Here is a 16,676-nt window from a genome sequence, read left to right on the forward strand (position 1 = left end):
TAGTAATAACGAACTGTTTCAGATCAATTTCCATGTAACGAGTGTTTGGAATATGAGTCTGTTCGGGATTTGAGTCAAAACGGTATCAACAAACCGTATCGAACATTTGTCGACTCAGTAATCGAGTATTTTCTTTATCAAATAAGCGCATACCTAAATGGGTATGAAAATACAGACTCTTGTACAGACTCTTTTTAGGTGAATAGATCACAAGACAGTTTAAAACCGCTTGGTGTGGTTTGGCAGAACCTCGACCATACGAGAAAAATCTTCCAAAATTAAAGAGACTCAATTAGATTTTCTAATAAATATGATTTTTGTATTTTCTACAGAAATTCCTTACAGATAATTATTACATATATTAACAATTTAGTTTTATTGTATTTTCTACTTTTACCCCACGATTCTTTCATCGTACCCATCTGAACGTTGATCCGACGAGTATCAGACTTACTAATATCACTAATCTATTTACAGCATTATCACAGCTACTGGAGCGTCCACTTCGCTCCCCCGTCAAACTTAGTGGCAGTTTATAGTTGTATTGTTCGTTGTACTTCTGCTTCACGGCATCGAGATCCTCCGGTAATGGTACGCACTGTGTGTCAAGGAAGTTGATCTCTTCGCTACTGCTCTTGGCCAACACACATAGCTCCAAAAGGGACGAACTCGGCGACTTGATGTCAACGCCCTTTATCGCCGTCAGACGACTACTGTAGGACACTACCCGCTCGAATATGATATTGTTCTGTTGGTCTCGAATGTAAACGTAGAAGTCACCAATGTCCTTCGTGGTGGCTACATACCAATGAACAATCAGTTGACCACGGAAGCTAAAACGATCAGATTAAAATTACGTCTGGAGAACTTTTCAGAATATGAGTTGAATCTTACTAAGAGACTTCGCGGAATCGTAGATCGGGCAGTGACTTATATATTTCCTTATCGGACGCAGGGACACAAACGAGGAGTTCATCACTGACGTTGGATAACGATGTACCGGAAACGGTGGCTGGCTCAGCACAGCGGATATTCTGATACTCTTCTGGGACTGATGGCAATGATCGTAAGTAGTTGAACATAGGACGAGTATAGCAATCGCATTGTAGAGGATTACCTGAAATAGATGAAAGTAGATTAATATTAATCAAATATGTATAGCCATATTTTAAGAAGAAGTTAGTATTTATGTTCCTTTTTTTATAAAGAAGTCCTATACCGAAACACAGTCACATTCTTTTGTCAGGCCAGGCAATATGCATGTACCGTTAATAGACCTTAAATTAAACCTTTTCGAACAGTTTTGTTTTGATCTGTAAATATGATAATAAATTCAAACTAACCTTCGAACAGCACCTTCAAATTAGACGTCTTTATTTTGTCCACCACTTCAGACTGAAAAGCCCGTATTTCATTGCCGCGCAAATCCAACATCGTCAAATGCTTTAGCTTCAGTAAGCTATCGTAGCTGACATTCCTTATCTTATTGTTGTGCACACTCAGTGCGGAGAAGTTTTCCGGCATGTTGAAAATGTTGCTCTCGAGCTTAACAAGCTCGTTGTGGGACATGTCCAGCGAGCGCAATGATGTCAAGTTTCCGAGCACTCCCTGACGGATGTCCTTGATGTTATTGTGCGACAAATCCAGATCCGTCACCGTTTTGGTGCCCACCTTCAAGTCGTTCGTCACGATCGACATTGTGTTGTAACTCAGATTGATCTTCTTCAGTCGATAGGGAATGTACGGGTTGGAGGGGAATGTCTTTTTAGTTATGAAACTGAAACGGTTGTGGCTTAGATTTACGTCTTCTAAACTTAAACAGTCGTCCAGTAATCCATTGGTTTTGTTATCCAAAGTGCTCAGCAGATTGTAGGAGACGTCCAACTTCCGTAGGGAAACCAACCCATGGAAAGCATCATTGGGAATCGATCTCAACAAGTTGTTCGACATGTTTAAATTCAATAGTTGCAAGAGGCCATCAAAAGCTCGTTCACTAACATGGTTTAATCCGTTGTTCATAATCTGTACTTCGAACAGAATTGGAAGGTTGCCGAAGGCCGCTTTCGGGAGAGTTGTGACGTTATTGTCTCTCATATAGAGATACTGCAAGGTTCCAACGTCGGCAAGACTATCGCGAGGAATTTCGGATATTTCGTTGGCCTCAAGGTTCAGGTGCTGGAGTGTGAGCAGACCGGAGAAGCTTCCGCGCTGCAGGTTGTTTTGAAGTTTGTTGTAACTGAGATCGATCGAGAGCAGTGAGTTCATGGTGGGCCACGTTTTGTCCGGAATTTCACTTATTTCATTATATGCTAGATTGAGGTGGTTTAGTGAGATCGGAATTTGGAAGATTTTTTCCAGTTTGTTGTGGGCCATGGTGAGGACTCGTAGTCCGCTAATTTTGGCAAGGGCTCCACGGGTAATGTCTTTGAGGTAGTTGTTGCTCAAGTCCATCTCAAGCATTGTATGCAGGGTTCCGAAAGTGGAGGGGCCTATCTTCTCCAACGCATTGTTACTAAGGTTCAGTATTCGCAAAGAAAATAGGTTTTGGAAAACAGCATTGTAAATGTGGGAGATGTTGTTGTGCGCAACATCGATTGTATGAAGTTCGTAGAGTTTGGGAAAAGTATTCTTTGGAATATCTATGATGTTATTGTATGAAGCGTTCAAAACTCGTAGGCCTGTCATGTTAGAAAGTGGAATCTGTGACATGTTCGTAAGAAGATTGTGTGTCAGAATCCATTCAGAAGCGTATGTTGTTTCGTCGAAAGCATTACGAGGAATGGATTTTATCAAATTGTGGGAGAAATCTAGCACAGTCATGTTCGCACAGTTAATAAAGGATTTCGATTCTATGGATTCCAATCGGTTGTGTGATATATTTATGTGTGTTAGATAAAGATCCTTGAAGGAATCTTTCTGTATTTCTACAATCTCGTTCTCAGCCAGGTTGACAATCTGTAATATAAAGATATGTTTATACTTATATTTTGCAGTTAAAAAAGTTTGTGTCTTTAATCAAATACTTTGGAACAATTATGAAGAATTTTATTTTGAATTTGGTTTGGAAGGAAGAATTTAATTTTTAGTTTACTTTAACATACTGGATACTATGTATCATTAAAACCAAATTATTAAAAATAATGCTCTTTCATTAAACATAACCTACGTAGCGTTAGCGTTGGCGTTGTTACGGTATACTTCGTAGATTGGACACTAGTGATACTCATGTTTCTTATGGAATCCTTATCCAGATTGCTATCGGAAATCAAGGTGGGGAGTTACCCTTGATTCCAATCTAAGATAAAAATGGCATAAGCATGAGGATTACTACTCCCGGCCACGCCCATCTTTACCGTAACTAGGGATAGGAAAGGAAATGTTGATTCATGATTGGAAAAATTATTCATTAAACATAACCTACGTAACGCTTAATTTGTAGGTATATAGGGGAAGCATTTTCATCACTGAAAACGTAACTTTCTTGCATCTTAGGATGCCCATAACAAGTAATTGTGACTAAGCAATCGAAAGTATTTTCGTAGACAATGAATACCAAGTAGATGCAGTTTTAAAGTTTGTTTACCTGACCGGATGTCTTTTCATGTAGTTATGGGTCTTGGGCTCAGGCTCGTAGAATCATAACAACTGAATCGATTCAATGGGATCTTAACAGTTTTGCTCCTTACAAATCTCCAGAGGAAGATGGCATCTATCCCGTTCTTCTTCAGAGGGGTTTCGAACATATCAAACATGTTTTGAAATTATTATTATTGTATTTATTTAAGAGGCTTTCAGCCCTTGGCTGGCTCACCTCTACAAAAAAAACTTTTAGTATGCAGTTTTGCTACTGGATAAATTTCCATATCCAGGTGGGATATTATCCAACAGTCGTACAACTTGCCCACAGACGGTCCGACTTCACTCCGACCGAACCAAATTTCGTGGAGGTGGAGTCAAAGTTGTACAACATGTCGGAGCGTGTATGGGGCCCCTAATGTTCCAAAGTCCCAAAAGGAGGACGTGCTTCGTATGGAGAAGCAAAGAGTTTTAGACCCATCAGTCTGACACCATTTCTTCTGAAATGCTTAGAACGTATTATCGACCATCATTTATGATGACTATTTGGCGAACATCTTAGATATTGATGGTGCTTTTGACAACGTGACTTTTGATGCAATATTGGAAGCCGCACGTCGTCATGGACTGCCTAATATAATAATTAAATGGATTCATCAGATGCTTAAAAATCGACATTTCTACTCGACATTACGTCAAGCAGCGATTAGGAAATTAAGTATCTGCGGACGCCCCCAAGGGGGAGTATTTGCTTTGTGGAACCTCGTTGCAGATACGCTATTGAGATTACTTAATAATGGCGGTTTTCCTACCTATGCATTTGCCGATGACTATCTAATATTGATAGTCGGTTTGTGTATTACTGCTTTATTCGACCTGATGCAAAAAGTTGGTGTCGCCAATATGGCCTTTCAGATAATCCGGATAAAACATCTATTGTACTTCTCACGGAAAAACGTAGTCGTCGTATTCGCCCATTACACCTTTTTGATTCTGAAATCAATGTAACGGATCAGGTTAAGTAAAATCTGAACTTTTGATTCGACGTCGGTCATACTGAGCATCACAGCGGTCAAATTTGTGAATGGGAAATCAAATCAAATTAGGATTTGCACAAAGCGATTTCTTCGAACTTCTCAAGAAAATAATATCCATCGACGAGCAGAAGGCGAAGGAGTTCAGACGTTCATGCCGATACGACAATGTTAGACTATGTTAGACGTCCTGAGGCAGATCGATGGTAAATCAATAATTATGTGGGCAAAAAGTATCTTGTCTTGTTTGTCTTAGCACATGCACAGCCAGTATTGAAAAGCATATCAAAGAATATTGTGGCCAAATTTCATAAAATTCGGTCGACAAAAACCCCCCTGCCAATAATAGAACAAGACTGCCAAAGCCGTCTGTTCCCCTATAACCGTTTGGAAAACTGGAAGCAAACTCGAAGGTAACATGAGATTGAAATTGATTTATTTTTAAATTTGAAGAATGAATATGGGAATCGCAATAAGAATTGGCATTTGGAGATTGGAATGGATTCGGATTGAATTTGGATTGGATTTGGATCTCTATTGGATAAAATTTGGATAGTGTTGGATTGAAATGGCTTCGGATTTGGATTCGATGGTAATAAGGTTTATGTTAAATTTGATGGAATTGGATTTGGATTGTATTAGGATTGTATTAGGATTGGACTTAGATTGGGTTTGGATTGGATTTGGATTGGATTTGGATTGGATTTGGATTGGATTTGGATTGGATTTGGATTGGATTTGGATTGGATTTGGATTGGATTTGGATTGGATTTGGATTGGATTTGGATTGGTTTGGATGGTTTGGATTGGATTTGGATTGGTTTGGATTGGTTTGGATTGGTTTGGATTGGTTTGGATTGGTTTGGATTGGTTGGTTGGTTTGGTTGGTTGGTTGGTTTGGTTGGTTTAGATTGGTTTGGTTGGTTTGGATTGGTTTGGATTGGTTTGGATTGGTTTGGTTGGTTTGGATTGGTTTGGTTGGTTTGGTTGGTTTGGATTGGTTTGGATTGGTTTGGATTGGTTTGGATTGGTTTGGTTGGTTTGGATTGGTTTGGATTGGTTTGGATTGGTTTGGATTGGTTTGGATTGGTTTGGATTGGTTTGGTTGGTTTGGTTGGTTTGGATTGGTTTGGTTGGTTTGGTTGGTTTGGTTGGTTTGGTTGGTTTGGTTGGTTTGGATTGGTTTGGATTGGTTTGGTTGGTTTGGATTGGTTTGGATTGGTTTGGATTGGTTTGGATTGGTTTGGATTGGTTTGGTTGGTTTGGTTGGTTTGGATTGGTTTGGATTGGTTTGGATTGGTTTGGATTGGTTTGGTTGGTTTGGATTGGTTTGGATTGGTTTGGATTGGTTTGGATTGGTTTGGGATTGGTTTGGTTGGTTTGGATTGGTTTGGATTGGTTTGGATTGGTTTGGTTGGTTTGGATTGGTTTGGATTGGTTTGGATTGGTTTGGATTGGTTTGGTTGGTTTGGATTGGTTTGGATTGGTTTGGTTTGATTGGTTGGATTGGTTGGTGGATTGGTTGGTTTGGATTGGTTTGGATTGGTTTGGATTGGTTTGGATTGGTTGGATTGGTTTGGATTGGTTTGGTTGGTTTGGTTGGTTTGGATTGGTTTGGTTGGTTTGGTTGGTTTGGTTGGTTTGGTTGGTTTGGTTGGTTTGGTTGGTTTGGTTGGTTTGGTTGGTTTGGTTGGTTTGGTTGGTTTGGTTGGTTTGGATTGGTTTGGTTGGTTTGGTTGGTTTGGTTTGGTTTGGTTGGTTTGGATTGGTTTGGTTGGTTTGGTTGGTTTGGATTGGTTTGGTTGGTTTGGTTGGTTTGGTTGGTTTGGATTGGTTGGTTGGTTTGGTTTGGTTTGGTTTGGATTGGTTTGGATTGGTTTGGTTGGTTTGGGTTGGTTTGGTTGGTTTGGTTGGTTTGGATTGGTTTGGTTGGTTTGGTTGGTTTGGTTGGTTTGGTTGGTTTGGATTGGTTTGGATTGGTTTGGTTGGTTTGGTTGGTTTGGTTGGTTTGGTTGGTTTGGTTGGTTTGGATTGGTTTGGATTGGTTTGGATTGGTTTGGTTGGTTTGGATTTGGATTTGGTTGGTTTGGATTGGTTGGTTTGGTTTGGTTTGGATTGGTTTGGTTGGTTTGGATTGGTTTGGATTGGTTTGGTTGGTTTGGTTGGTTTGGTTGGTTGGTTGGTTGGTTTGGTTGGTTTGGATTGGTTTGGTTTGGATTGGTTTGGTTTGGTTTGGTTTGGTTTGGTTGGTTTGGTTGGTTTGGATTGGTTTGGTTGGTTTGGATTGGTTTGGTTGGTTGGATTGGTTTGGATTGGTTTGGTTGGTTTGGTTGGTTTGGATTGGTTTGGATTGGTTTGGATTGGTTTGTTTGGATTGGTTTGGATTGGTTTGGTTGGTTTGGATTGGTTTGGTTGGTTTGGATTGGTTTGGATTGGTTTGGATTGGTTTGGATTGGTTTGGTTGGTTTGGATTGGTTTGGTTGGTTTGGGATTGGTTTGGTTGGTTGGATTGGTTTGGTTGGTTTGGTTGGTTTGGTTGGTTTGGATTGGTTTGGTTGGTTTGGTTGGTTTGGTTGGTTTGGTTGGTTTGGTTGGTTTGGTTGGTTTGGATTGGTTTGGTTGGTTTGGATTGGTTTGGTTGGTTTGGATTGGTTTGGTTGGTTTGGATTGGTTTGGATTGGTTTGGTTGGTTTGGTTGGTTTGGTTGGTTTGGTTGGTTTGGTTGGTTTGGATTGGTTTGGTTGGTTTGGATTGGTTTGGATTGGTTTGGTTGGTTTGGTTGGTTTGGTTGGTTTGGATTGGTTTGGATTGGTTGGATTGGTTTGGATTGGTTTGGTTGGTTTGGATTGGTTTGGTTGGTTTGGTTGGTTTGGATTGGATTGGTTGGATTGGTTTGGATTGGTTTGGATTGGTTTGGATTGGTTTGGTTGGTTTGGATTGGTTGGTTTGGTTGGTTGGATTGGTTTGGATTGGTTTGGTTGGTTTGGATTGGTTTGGTTGGTTTGGTTGGTTTGGTTGGTTTGGTTGGTTTGGTTGGTTTGGATTGGTTTGGTTGGTTGGGTTGGTTTGGTTGGTTTGGATTGGTTTGGTTGGTTTGGGTTGGTTTGGATTGGTTTGGATTGGTTTGGATTGGTTTGGTTGGTTTGGATTGGTTTGGATTGGTTTGGTTGGTTTGGATTGGTTTGGGTTGGTTTGGATTGGTTTGGATTGGTTTGGATTGGTTTGGTTGGTTTGGATTGGTTTGGTTGGTTTGGTTTGGTTTGGTTGGTTTGGTTGGTTTGGATTGGTTTGGATTGGTTGGATTGGTTTGGATTGGTTTGGTTGGTTTGGATTGGTTTGGATTTGGATTGGATTTGGATTGGATTTGGATTGGATTTGGATTGGATTTGGATTGGATTTGGATTGGATTTGGATTGGATTTGGATTGGATTTGGATTGGATTTGGATTGGATTTGGATTGGATTTAATTTGATTTGTATTGGATTTGCATTGGATTTTGATTGGATTTGTTTTGTTTTAAATTGGATTTGAATTGGATCTGGATTGGATTTGTATTGGGTTGAATTTGTTTTCGGCTTGGATTTTGATTTAATTGGATTGGGATACGATTAGGATTGACTCTGGATAGAATTTATTTTGGATTTTGATTGGATTTGGATGGGGTTTGGATTTGGAATAGTTTTGGAAAAAAATGCATTTGGATTGGCATTGCATAACATATCTCTTGAATTAAAAAAGAATTGAAAAAAGAGGAATAGATTGAAGTTGGATTGTATGTATAGTTTAAAATTGTTATTTATTTTACAAAAAAAAAAGAAAATGATTCAAGGACTTACAATATATAGCTATAAAGCCATTTTACGTCTATTACACATCGGAGAGTATAGGAGGAGAAGAATGTAGTAGATAAGATCAGGTCTATAAAATATCGAAAAAGTGGTCCACTTTACTCAGGCCTATGCTAAGAGCTCATGTTTAGCGTAGCCAACACCAACACCAACGCCGAGCAACGTACGTCAAATCTAAAAAAGCTTAACATCATAAAACATCCAAATTCAGCTTTCTTCAATATGCAACTTTAATTGGGAATATTCATTAAATATGACTAATGAGTTTAATTGATTCAAAACTTATCTACATGATCAATTTTGATTTTACTTACATGGGGAACAACAATTTGTCTTTTATTTCACCGTGAAAAGCTTGAGCAGAATTTAAAAATAAATCCTGCTCTTTTATTGATGTGGATATTTTTAATTATCAAGCTACAATCATTGGTGTTGTTGACGATTGTTGACATCTCATGCAACTGACATGGGACATGGTGGCTATTTTTAGGCTAAGGGAGTTAGATAGGGATGTTTATAGCCTGACTTTACTGCATTGTGATATTAGCAATCAGTAAATTTCTTATTATAGTATACTCTTTTGTTGTGTATTTATGTTTAATGTGTAGCGAGCTCCCTTGGTTTTAAGACATATTGATTCAATCTAACACGAAAACATTTTGGAATGATCGTGTCAAAAAAACGAAGTGAGAAACAGTTTGCTGAGTATTGTTGCGACGAACGGACGAGTCTAGAAACCTCATCTGGGACACGACACACGGGAGCACCAGTGCTTGCCAATACATTGACAGAGACACCGCCAATCCAATCATTCTTTCTAGGGAACATCATAGCGTCATCATGATAGTCGTTTCCCTTATCATAAGACTAGTTCGTACGATCCCATTTAATCCTACCACATGATTGTAACTTTTACAGATGCTTATTTTGACCTCAACAGTGAGGCCGTCTCAAGTCAAGAAAAGACACTAAAAACTGAACAAAAATCTAATCAAAATGCTCGTTGTGCTAGATGTCCATCAGAACCATAGTATCATAGTGATTTTACAAATCGATCCAGTCAAACTGCCAAGTTTGTAAGAACGAAAGAGCTCGTGTGCAACCACCGCTAATGGGTGACTTGCCACCGTCACGCCTCGTAGCTTACAGTCGGCCTTTCAGCCACAGGGGGGTGGATTATTTCGGACCAATGATGGTGACCGTTGACCGCCGAGTGCCTGCCGTACCTACCATACACTTGACAATATAGCACTCATAACTTACTCAAGAATCATGGCTCTGCGCAACATGATGAATAGAAGGGTCGTATCGTTACCATATGCAGCGTGGTAAAAATGTCGTGGGAGCCAATAAAGAACTGCTGAATGTCATTGAAGAATTTGAACAAACACGAAACTCGCAGTATTCACTTCACCACAAACAACATGGAGCTTCAATCCACTCCTATCGCCACATATAAGTGGATCTTGCATTCGTATGGTCAAGCAAAACTTAGGAATAATCCTAACAAGTTGTTTGCCTACTGACTTCCAACCACGTCATCATGGGACATGCTTCAAAAACAATACTGATCAACTTAACCAGTATTAACGCATGTTCCAGAGTATAACGAAACAATTCTGGAGGCAGAGCGAAATGGTTCACTAGGGTGAATCCTATTGAAGTCAACGACATCGTTGTCATAGCAGACTCAAAATCTCCACGCAACTACTGACCAGGTTAGCCCTGGATGGGAAAGTCCAGTGAGAAACAGAGCAAACTACTAATGGAATATGAGTGGTTAAGTTGGCGTTGACCGAAATGCGTCACAGGCAGATCATCGGCGCATTTAGCAGGGGGGGAAGGGGTGTTGAGTTTGAAACGTCGACCAGCCAATCTTGTCCTGAATCTGGTTAGATTAACTGCATATGCCAGCCACACCCAGTGACCCATTAGTCGTCAAGCTGCCATAGGATCAACTCTACTGCGGCTGAACGAGATTGAAATCCAAAGTATTATTCGTGTGAATTTCATATCCCTATTATTGTTAATCTCTAAATCTAGATTTCGATTATGAATGTTAAAATCAAATGCCTAGTTCTATGTCCATGGGACATACGGCTATATTGGAATTTCTTAAGAATCGTAACCTATTATTGTAACCTAAACATATAGGAAAAGGTTCCTCGATTTCCGAGAATTTGAATAGTATAATACAATGTAGACAATTTGCAAATTGTTAGTGATAGAAAACGGCACTTCAAAATTCGTGGAAACTCCATTTGTTTAGAATAAAATTTTAACGAACTTAGAAGTGTCGTTGTCTATCACCAACGACGTTTCAAAAGCATCGTACCTCAACATAGTTCAACTGGTAGAACATCTGGTAGTCAACCTTCTTGATTCGATTCCGGGCCAAGTCAATTGTTCCAATCCTCGTAACCGATCCAAACGTTCCCCGTCCAACGTCGGAAATCATGTTGTCGTTCAGGTACAACCGCCGCAGGAACCTCATCCCTCTGAAAGTGTTTGAGTCGATCTTCCTAATGCTGTTGTGTGCCATGTTCAACACCCGTAGCACCGCATTACGAGCGAAGGTGCCTCTCGTAATCTCCGTCAGAGCATTGTGCGAAACATTGATCCAGGTCATTTTGGTGAGGTCGGATACGTGCGACGCATCCAGCTTGGTAAGATTGTTATGACTCAGATCCAAGATTTCCGCTTCTCGAAGGCCTTTAAATTGTCCCTTTTTCAAGCTCACCAACCGATTTCCGCTAATATCCAAGGTTCTGATCTTTTTGAAGGACTGAAAAACAAAACAGTTAATGTCAGAAACATACAGAACTGTACATAAAATAAACTTACCATGAAAATTTCCTGACCCATTTCGCTTAACAGTCCATTGACGAAATGGAACTTCTCTAAGGAGCCATCGAAGGTCATCCCGCCGAACACACCCTTGGGTAAGTTCTCAATCTGGTGTCCATCGATGTTCAGCACTTTTAATTGCCCCAGAATTTTAAGTGCATCTCCGGGAAAGGCCGTCAACTCACTTTTTATCAAGTGCAACTCCATTAGCGTATCGTTGATTCCGTAAAATGCATGGTCTCTGATAGTGACAATCGGGGTATCAAGCACGTACAATCGTTTCACACTCAGTTTGTGAAGTAGAGTTCCGAAGAGATTTCCTGCAGAGGAAGTAAAGGAAAGCAATAAAAGATTGGCAATTGCTCATCGTGACAATAAACGATAGTAAACCACAGACATGCATCTTCAACTGGGGCATAAATAGAAACCATAAGACAACTGAAGCCAAAGGCGCACTCGAGCAAACGAAAGACAAAAGGAAAGCCTTGAACTTGAAAGTGAATTCAACTAATCAATTGAGCGGCGTGGATTTACAACTGCTGAACCAAATAGGTGTGCAAAGAGATGGGAAAAGCCGGCGATGTGTTATGCTCATACGCGGTTTAGCTTTTCCTGTACATATAGATATTGAGCAATTCCTTTGCGTAGCAATGCCGCCCGGAAATTAAATTTCATTTTTTCGTTTGTGGAATCTATAACAATTGATGTGTGAACTGGAGTAAGTTGCGGAACAAATCAATCAGCGGGGTGTGATGGTATGATTTATCATCATCATGTTTACCAACACAGTGTTTAGGTAGTGGTAATTACTAAAAACTGCTGCGGTAGGAAGTTGATGGATCCTTTATCAAGGTAATTTGTCCAAATCTGCGCATTTTTATCACTCCACGAGCAGGAGCGACGACCTCGATAACAGAAATTGCATAAGAGGTAAAATACCAAAAAATAATACCAAAAACTTATATGCAGAATACTTGAGGCATACCATGCTTAGGTATTCCAATACCAAACGAATAATAATTGGTTATGCATTTGGTATTATAATTCAATTTAATAACTGAGTTTGTTATGGCTTAAGTATTGTGCATATTAGTTTTTGGTATTATTCCTTTGGTATTTTACCTCTTATGCAGGGCTAGTTCATAACAGAGTATGGTATCAATAACAGAATTGAGTATTATTGAGCCAATTTCTCCTGCTCGGGTCGTGCTATCGTAGTCGTAGGGGCCCTCCTTAGCCGTGCGGCTACAAAGCAAGACCATGCTGAGGGTGGCTGGGTTCGATTTCCTGTGCCGGTCTAGACAATTTTCGGATTGAAAATTGTCTCGACTTCCCTGGGCATAAAAGTAGGTATCATCGTGTTAGCCTCATGATAAACGAATGCAAAAATGGTAACTTGGCTTAGAAACCTCGCAGTTAATAACTGTGGAAGTGCTTAATGAACACTAAGCTGCGAGGCGGCTCTGTCCCAGTGTGAGGATGTAATGCCAATAAGAAGAAGAAGAAGCTATCGTAGTCGTTGGCTATGTATCGCAATAAGGCTCCCCGAACACATGCGATGCGAGTCTATCGCTTGGCAAATGTGATTTTGTTGCCATTGGTATGGAAGCGTAAATGGAACATTATTGCCTGCAGCGACCCAACGATAGAATCGGGTGGCCACTAAAAAAACGGGAATTTCAATACTTTTCTATGAGAACATTAACGCTATCAGAGAAATATTTCCTTATGTGAATTTTAGAATATTCAGAAAATATCGGACTCACACTTTTACTCTTTACAGCTCAGTTGTTTGAAACATGCCGTCAAATCAGGAAGTACTGCCACACGTATTGCACATTTTTGCAAGCGATCAAATATCGTGAGGAAAAGTAAATGGTGCACAATTTTAAACGTGGAAATCTTTCGAAAACTGTTGCAGGTATGTTCCGTTTTTATCAACACGGTCCGTGAGTTTCAGTTGATAAAATCGGAACAGTGACAAAATCGGAATAATTTTCTTAGACGATTTTTTTAAGCTAAAATTTTAGCAAAAATGATTTATTGCTGGTAAAATGTGAGATTTTCAGGTTCTAACATTTTTAAATGCTAAAGGACTGTCCATAAACCACGTGAACATGCTAGTGGGTGGCAAGGGTTAGTGAAAAGACATAGGAAATATATATTTATCATCAATGGTGACTGGTTGAGGTTCCTGACAAGTAAGGAGTGCATCAAATCCCTCCTCCATTCGTTGTCCCACTTTTTGTATGAAATTTTATATAAATTGATATGAGTTGTCATACTTTTAGAAACCCTCTCCCTCCCTCTCCTCCGTGTGACGTAATTTATGAACGTTCCCTAAGATAAGGTTGCATCCATTGATAACTTTAAATTTGAAAATATTTGACCTCCTTAACCCTTTCAGGACGGATGTGTCATATATGCTCAGCGTTTGAGATTGGCAGTGAAAAACTACCGAAGAGAGCTAGGTCCCAGTTTCTTCAGCAAAAATGTTCATTAGGATGTCGGCTACCCAGGAAAAATATTGGAGGTCAAGTTTGACTTACCCTGAAGACCTAGATATCCAAAACCTTGGGAAGATTTTGCTTCTGACAGCTTGCAGATGAATCTGAAGTATTTGGATCCTATACCACATTGTTTAATAAATCAAGTTTAGTCATCTTGATCGTTGAGACAGTGATCAGTTTTCTAGAATACGAGATGTTCAAGATTCTCCTAAACGTTTTCGAATTCAGCTCACGGTATCTACCAAATCAACCAAGGCTTATGCAAAGTCATCATCGTCGTCATATACCCAATCCAGTCCAATAGGCACAAGCGCATAATTTAAATCCAGGTTCCTCAATGATGTTCAAGGTATTCCAAGACGTTCCCAAGTTCAACCCAAACTATCTACCGGACAACCAAGCCTTTAGGCAATGTCTTCAACATCGATATGTACCCAACTTGGTACAACAAGTATGTGCGTACCATGCAAACTCAATTCTCTTGAATTTGAGATGTTCAAGGTACTCCAAAACATTCTCGAGTTCAGCTCAAGGTATCTACCAGGTCAATCAATCAAAGTTTTTGCAATGTCTTTGGCATAAACTTAATATATCCAATAGGAATAATGTAAACACAATTTTCCGGAATCCGGTCCGGTCTAGAATATTTTTTGGGAAACATTCTAGATTCCCAGGGCATAGCGTTCCCTTTGTACTTGGCTTTGTACTAACTGAGGAAATGTTAATAAAATACTAGGTTGAAAAGACGGCCAAGCTCCAGTTGCAATGTAGAGCCATAGCAAAAGAAGAAGAAGAAGAAGAAGGTCCTCCAAAATGATCTTGAGTTAAGATCAAGATATCTATTAGAAGCACAATAACTAAGGAGGTGTTTGTGTTGAGCAACTTAGCTGCGGACTTTTTTGTTACAGGCGTATAACGGACTTGGATTATTACATAAAACAATACGACTGCCAGAATATATTAGCCAACCGTAAAGGCCTGCAATGGCTAGAACAAGGGATGATTGACGTCATATAAGCTAAATGGTTTCACTAGGGTATCATATCTAACATAATTCATAAGTTGGATCATTGGATAGGTCAAAGCCGTTTTGAAAATTCGATGTAATAAAGTCGGTATTGAAATGTGGAACAGAAATTCTTGGAAAATTTTTCGAAAAGACTATCAAAGTAACCGTGAAAATATTTTTGTATGGCATCATTTGTTCCAACGATTTGATATCGAGTCTTTGAACATCAACTGTAGCTGTCCTACCAGCTCGATGGAACTGCTGGAATGTTTGTGATGTTATGCACGGATATATCTTTTAGGACTTGGTTGAACGGGTAGATCACATGTTCGGAACTCCAGGACATTTTAGAGAACAGAAAAGACTTGTAGTAGCTTGTAAAAGTAATAAGTACCATTCTATCGGCTCGACGGACCTGCTGGGATGTTTAGCGATACACAGGTACATCTTTCAGGACTTGGTTGAGCAACATGTTCTGTACTCAAGGACGTTTCGAACAACCGAAAAGGCCTGTAGTAGCTTGTAAAAATAATGAGTGAAATACTATCGGCTAAATGAATCTGCTAGGATGTTCAACGATGCATGGATACATCGACCAGGGCTTGGTTGATCGGGTAGATCGCATGTTCTGAACTGATTTGAACTCAAGGATGTTTTGGAGAAACTAAAAGGCCTATAGTTGCGTGTAAAAGTAATGAGTGAAATCTTATTGGTTCAATGTACCTGCTAAGATGTTCAACGATGCATGAACACGTCGTTCAAGGTTGATCGGGTATATCACATGTTCTTAACTCCAGGGCGTTTTGGAGACCCTGAATTAGTTTACGTTTATTCAAAACTCGATCAATGTATGTCTTATGATCACATAAATATTTTTGGATATAAATTCCAGCTTAGGAGATTTTGTGTGTAGACATATTTCCTAATGCATTCGAGGATATGTACTCCAGAACAGTTTGGACGGCCTAGAACATCCGAAAAAGTTTCTCAACGATTTTTCGGTTATATCAGAACGCCAGATAACAATGTAATCATTCGTCCTGAAGTAATAAAGTGCAAACAAACCCGCATCTTGTCTCTTTTTTTCGATGGGGAGAAGTCGGTGAAAATAAACCTTGTCTTGTTAGTTACGGCTTTTTTATCGCTAGTGTTTGAAATACTATAAATACAACATTTGGCCAGACACTATACCAAGTTATTTAATTTTAAAAGCTAAATATCTAAAAAATGATTGAATTTTATTGTTGATAAAAACGGAATAATTTTGTTGACGAAATCGGAGCGTGATAAAATCAGAGCGTGACAAAATCGGAACGGGAGTATTGGTCAACTGAGCTCCGTTGTATACAAAGGTGCTTGAAACAATTCATCAATAGGATCAGAAGCATTATCCGGAAATGGCAGCCGTCCAGCGGTCATGTGATACCTGCAAGATTAAACTACGCCGCACGGACCACGGACCATATGCTATTATTCATTAATCTAAGTTTAAAGACTAAGCTAACTCTTTATATAACATATGTATATCAGATTGAACTGTACTGCTTTGTAGTTTTCTTCCCGAACCATTCTTTCCATTCTCGATTTTTAGTGGCCACCCATTATGAAATCGCTTAGGTCTGGGGAAGTCTATAATCCATTTCTTGACCTTAGCTGTAAAACCATTTTACCTCATCTTTTTACCTCTATTTGGAGCAAGGAGGACGTAGACTTTACCACCATTGTACTTTTGGAAAATTGGATCCCTTTATGCAAAAAAAAAACGTAGTAGTAGAGTGGTTTCAATACAGTACAAATCCTTAAGTAAGAAGATAAAAAGTACACTAATAGAATACACTAAAAAGCATTAAAA

At 39.4% G+C, this 16,676-nt stretch overlaps 1 protein-coding gene across 5 annotated transcripts in view; it reads right to left on the reverse strand.

The window, feature by feature from the left end:
* Window positions 1–292: 292 nt before the first annotated feature.
* Window positions 293–16,676, reverse strand: part of LOC134213244 (chaoptin) — an 87,221-nt gene continuing 70,837 nt past the window's right edge. For all 5 annotated transcript variants that reach the window (XM_062692040.1, XM_062692043.1, XM_062692041.1 and 2 more), the window contains 5 exons: window positions 11,303–11,625; window positions 10,794–11,243; window positions 1,344–2,955; window positions 895–1,117; window positions 293–833 (listed from right to left, as the gene is read on the reverse strand). In XM_062692040.1, the coding sequence (XP_062548024.1) occupies window positions 410–833; window positions 895–1,117; window positions 1,344–2,955; window positions 10,794–11,243; window positions 11,303–11,625 (3,032 nt within the window). In that variant the 3' untranslated portion in view covers window positions 293–409. The remainder of the gene's footprint in view (window positions 834–894; window positions 1,118–1,343; window positions 2,956–10,793; window positions 11,244–11,302; window positions 11,626–16,676) is intronic.

This window comes from Armigeres subalbatus, chromosome 2 (assembly GCF_024139115.2).
Source record: "Armigeres subalbatus isolate Guangzhou_Male chromosome 2, GZ_Asu_2, whole genome shotgun sequence".
NCBI lineage: Eukaryota > Metazoa > Arthropoda > Insecta > Diptera > Culicidae > Armigeres > Armigeres subalbatus.